Below are 4,444 nucleotides of genomic sequence, written 5' to 3'. Positions count from 1 at the left end.
ACTGATGATATAATAAAAAAATATATAAAAAAATGTAATTGATTTGAATTAATTCTATATAAATTTCCCACTGTTAAAATTGTCTTAATTTAGTTTTTCAGTTTTTCTATTGCACTTGGCATATTTAAGTCCCAAATCATACATAATTTTCCTTTTCATGTTGGGTTTTGGTTCTTTTTTCTTACTGCAACAAACATTCAATTATTTTGCTTGCTCTTGACCAACAACTGTTGCATTTAATGTGATTTTTGGACAAGCTACAATTTTAATTAAAAATTCTGAAAGGTCATTGTTGTCAAAAAAATAATAGTAAGCAACATGTTTGTATGTATATAACGGTAATAAAACACTGTTGATATGTAAGTGTGTGCGTGACATGGTTTTCGGATGCACCATAGCATGTCTGCTAAAGCCTTTTTGCTTGCTCTTCTTCCTCTCGTACTCACAGACAATACACACTGGCATTGTTTGCGAGCCACACAAAAGCCATGAACGTTCAGCATATGCTATGTATATGGTCTTAGCAGCTGGGTATGCATTTCTGTGGTTGTGTGTCACACACACGCTCGCACAAATGCCAGGAATTGCATTTATTGCCGCAATTTTCATTAGCAACGCTGATCCTATGGTTTGAAATTGACAAAAATTTTGATTGGAATGTAAGTCTTTGGTTAACTGTACACGCATTGTGCTTGTGTATGGGTCTGTGTGTGTGAGTAAATAAAGAGTGATGGCTCCAGGATGTAAGTGATCACAGGTATGCAAATGAGTGTGTAGGCGTGTGCATACTGCCAGGTGGCACTCACTCAGAGTTGTATTTCTGCTAAACTACTCAGTTTTTTATGGCATTTCTGCTATCAAATTAATATTCTTAATAATAAATTGTTTACTGAAATTTTCGATAATATTTTTGAAATTGAATTTCGCAGTGTTTAACTTTTGAAAAAATAATTAATTAAAAAACCAAATTCTACACAGTTTGATATTTTTATTAAAACCTCAATAATGTATAATTCAAAAATGTTATTTTGATGAGAATTTAAACGCACTTAAAAATATTTTTCAAAGCGAACTTTTTTCTATATTTCGCAAAAAGCTTATAACTTTTAACAGGGTTGCATTTTTACTCTCACAAAGTTCAAAATTTCCCTAAGATAATTCTTAAATAAGTTTTAGATAAGTTATATTGATCTCTAATGTGAAAATATTACATATTCTCTAAATATTGAAGCTTTCTAACGCTATACATGTATCTATAATCAGGGTTGAATTTTTTATGGTGAATATGTTAGATGTTCAGAGAAAAAAGCATTTTTAATCAACTGCCTTGCTGGTTTATAAAAAATATTATTTAAATAGTTTTATAAAAAAAAATATAATCATTTTTTGAAAAGCCTCCAGCGTGAGCTTTTGACAAAAATAAAACTTTAGGTAATAAAAGGGAGTATTTTACTATAAAACTATTTATTATTGTTGTATAAAATTTATTTCAAATCAGTGAAGATCTGTATAAATAATAAGTTAACTTTTTGAAGAGCTTTCAGTGTGAGCTTTTGACGAAATTAAAACTTTATGTCATAAAACAGAGTATTTAGCTATAAAACTATTTGTCATTGTTTAAAATTTATTTTAAATCACTAAAGCTCTATAGGTGCAAAAAAATTCAAGTATGGTTGCATTTTTGCTAGCACAAAGAAGTATTTGTTGACATTTTGTATTATTATACTTCATAAACTTTAATTTTTATCGCTGTTAGAGAAAGTTGTTGCTTAATTTTTCATGATTTCAGCATTTTAAATGCGAAATTTGAAAAATGTTAAGTTTCTGAAAGGGTAAACTTAAAAAAAAGTGAAAATTTGTTCATTGACATTCTATTTTTGGCAATTTTTTTCTCAAAACTCTGTTAAAAATTACTATATTAAATCATTAAATTGGTTTCCTTGAATCAAAATTAAACTGAATTTTTTCAGTTATTACGCAGAGTTGCATTTCATATCAGAAAATTTCAGTTCCAGTATAAATTGGGTACCACTAACTTCGCAGCTTTTCATTATTTTTTTCATGTTCAAATAAAAATTATTTATATCACAATTTCAAAGTTGCATTTCCACCAGCAACTTTTACTTCACGAAATATAATATCGCACATGAACCGAACACCTTTTTACCGTTTCAAACTTTGCTTTTACTTTTCACTCTCTCCCCTTTCCCGACATTCATTTGCGTTCTGCAAAAGTGTGATAACTTTTTGAACATTTCTCGGTACACATATATTATACATCTAAAATCCCGTTAGCAAACATTAAAGTTTTAGCCAAACGTCAAAGTGTACCCAGTTGCCTATTTTCATAGCACTTGAGCGGTGTTAGGGAAGAGAGAAAGAGCATGGCTGACGGCTCATAGTTTGAGAATTTAACTGGTGCATTTGGCTTAAATAATCTTTTCAACTGCATAATATTGCCAGAAAGCTTCTAGTGTTAGATATATGTACATACATATGTATGTACATTCTAAAATATTTAAGAACGGGTAAAGTTGAAAAGTTTAGTTTAACAGTTAGGTCAAATTATTTACTTAGCTTGCCGAAATTATGTTAGAAAAATTTTTCAAATTAATATGGGTGATTTTGTAAAGGGAGACGATGCGAAATTCTGATAAATTATTTAAGCTACACTGAAGCCTTCAAGTGGTACATTTAGAATCAATAAAAGTGCTTTGTCCAATCGTCGGCACCAAAAAGTTATGAAGAGTTTTCTCCATTTATGGTTTTCAATTCCCACATTTAGGCTTCAGTTAAACCGAAAATTAAGGTGCAAACAGCATAAAATTATCAGTAAAACAGACTTAAAATGTTATGAAAATTTTGTTTCCTTTAAGCTTTTATAATTTTAATAAATTAAATGATGCTTTAATCGAAAGCTTGGTATCATAAAAAATATTCTTTTAAACTTCATCTCCTAGTTATGTAAAAACGTCTTGAAAGCCTTTAGTTAAAAAATTATTATTTTTTCGTTATTAAAATTTAATAAGAAATATTGTTTGCTTGGTATAAATATACTGGAGCTTTTAGTAATTTTAGTCACACCTTTCCCTATTTCGTTTGTTAGCTTTCATAGGAAATTTTTAACATATGAAGTTTGAGTTATTTCAAAATTAATTTATTTGCATGAAATATTCATGATTTATTTCTTATCGTGTGAGTTTTAAAACTTACTATGGAGAACTTTTTCAATTTTAAAGTGAAGTTTTCCTAATAAAGTCCGAAAGTTTTACTTAGCTATTAAGAAACTCGCATATATTTTAGATATTTAGAATAATTTCAATGAATTGCAAAGTTATGTCTATTCAAAGAAAGCTAAACTTAAACAAAGGAAGCAAAGGGGACGGCTTACATAAGTGTAGCTTTCTTGAAAAAATTGATTCTTGATAAAAAATCAAGTTAGTATTTTTTTTAGATAAACCTTCGGTAAATTAGCGCTATACCAATAAGTAAAAGCCTTCAAAGCTTCCACCGTATTTTAAAGCTTATTATGGAGAGCTTTTGCTCGCAGCTATTAAGAAAAATTGCATATATTTTATTCTAGCTATTTTTACATTTTCACTAAATATCGGAATTCTATTTTGTAAAGATTTCACTTTCCTTAATCATCTACTAAGGGCAATTAAATGTTTTGTACCTGACTCTCGAAAATGCTTTCGTCGGAATGCTTATTGACATTTTTAAGGTAAAGATAAAAGTAGAGCTTTTAAAAAACTCGAATCAAAACTTTTAAGGGTATTTGGGCTCCTAAAGTGAAAGCTACTATTAACTTTTGGGAAACTTAAATGCAATTGAAAGTTTTTAGTGCTTTTAGATACTGATTGTAAGTTTTCACTAAGTACAGACAAAGCTTTAGTGCTTTTTGTAGTACTTTTTTGAGTTATGCTTTCATAAAAATTGGGTTTTGCTTTGAAGCTTTTTGATGTAAAGCTATATTGACGATCATAAAGTAAAACCGACTTTGAAAGCTACATTTCAGCGTTTGCTTTTTAATAATTTCAGTTTATTTTTTTACAACTCACCTTTGCCGTTGCTGCATCCGGACAGATAACATGATGATATGTTATATTTATGTAATCTGTATTCGAACATATTGTCAGTGAACGTTTATCCAAGGCCACCATATCGGTGCCATTCTTTTTTGTCACTTTATCGAGAATTTTCGGATCCTGTATGGAAGATAGAAAGTATTTATATTATATAGGTATGAGATTAATGGAAATTGTATATATAAATATTTTGTTAGAAAAATTTGAAAAACCGGTTTTTTCGAATTCGAAAATATATTTTTGAAAACTTTTTGAAAGTTTAAAGAAGAAGCATGAGATAAATATTTTTGTTGGACATATTTGGAAAACTATTTTTTCGAATTTGAAAATATGTTTTTGAAAAGCTTCTCAGAAAT

The 4,444-nt window shown here is 28.9% G+C and overlaps 1 protein-coding gene across 1 annotated transcript in view; it reads right to left on the bottom strand.

Annotated features, from left to right (window-relative positions):
* Window positions 1-4,444, bottom strand: part of LOC108974634 (1-phosphatidylinositol 4,5-bisphosphate phosphodiesterase) — a gene marked incomplete in the record, with an annotated part of 132,751 nt that overhangs the window by 18,110 nt on the left and 110,197 nt on the right. The window contains 1 exon segment of the mRNA XM_018942593.1: window positions 4,062-4,208. Coding sequence (XP_018798138.1) covers window positions 4,062-4,208 — 147 coding nt within the window.

This window comes from Bactrocera latifrons, unplaced genomic scaffold (assembly GCF_001853355.1).
Source record: "Bactrocera latifrons isolate USDA-ARS-PBARC rearing strain unplaced genomic scaffold, ASM185335v1 scaffold_57, whole genome shotgun sequence".
In the NCBI taxonomy this organism is placed as follows: Eukaryota; Metazoa; Arthropoda; class Insecta; order Diptera; family Tephritidae; genus Bactrocera; species Bactrocera latifrons.
The sequence above is the reverse complement of the archived record's forward strand: the minus strand, read 5'-3'. Positions and strand labels throughout refer to the sequence as shown.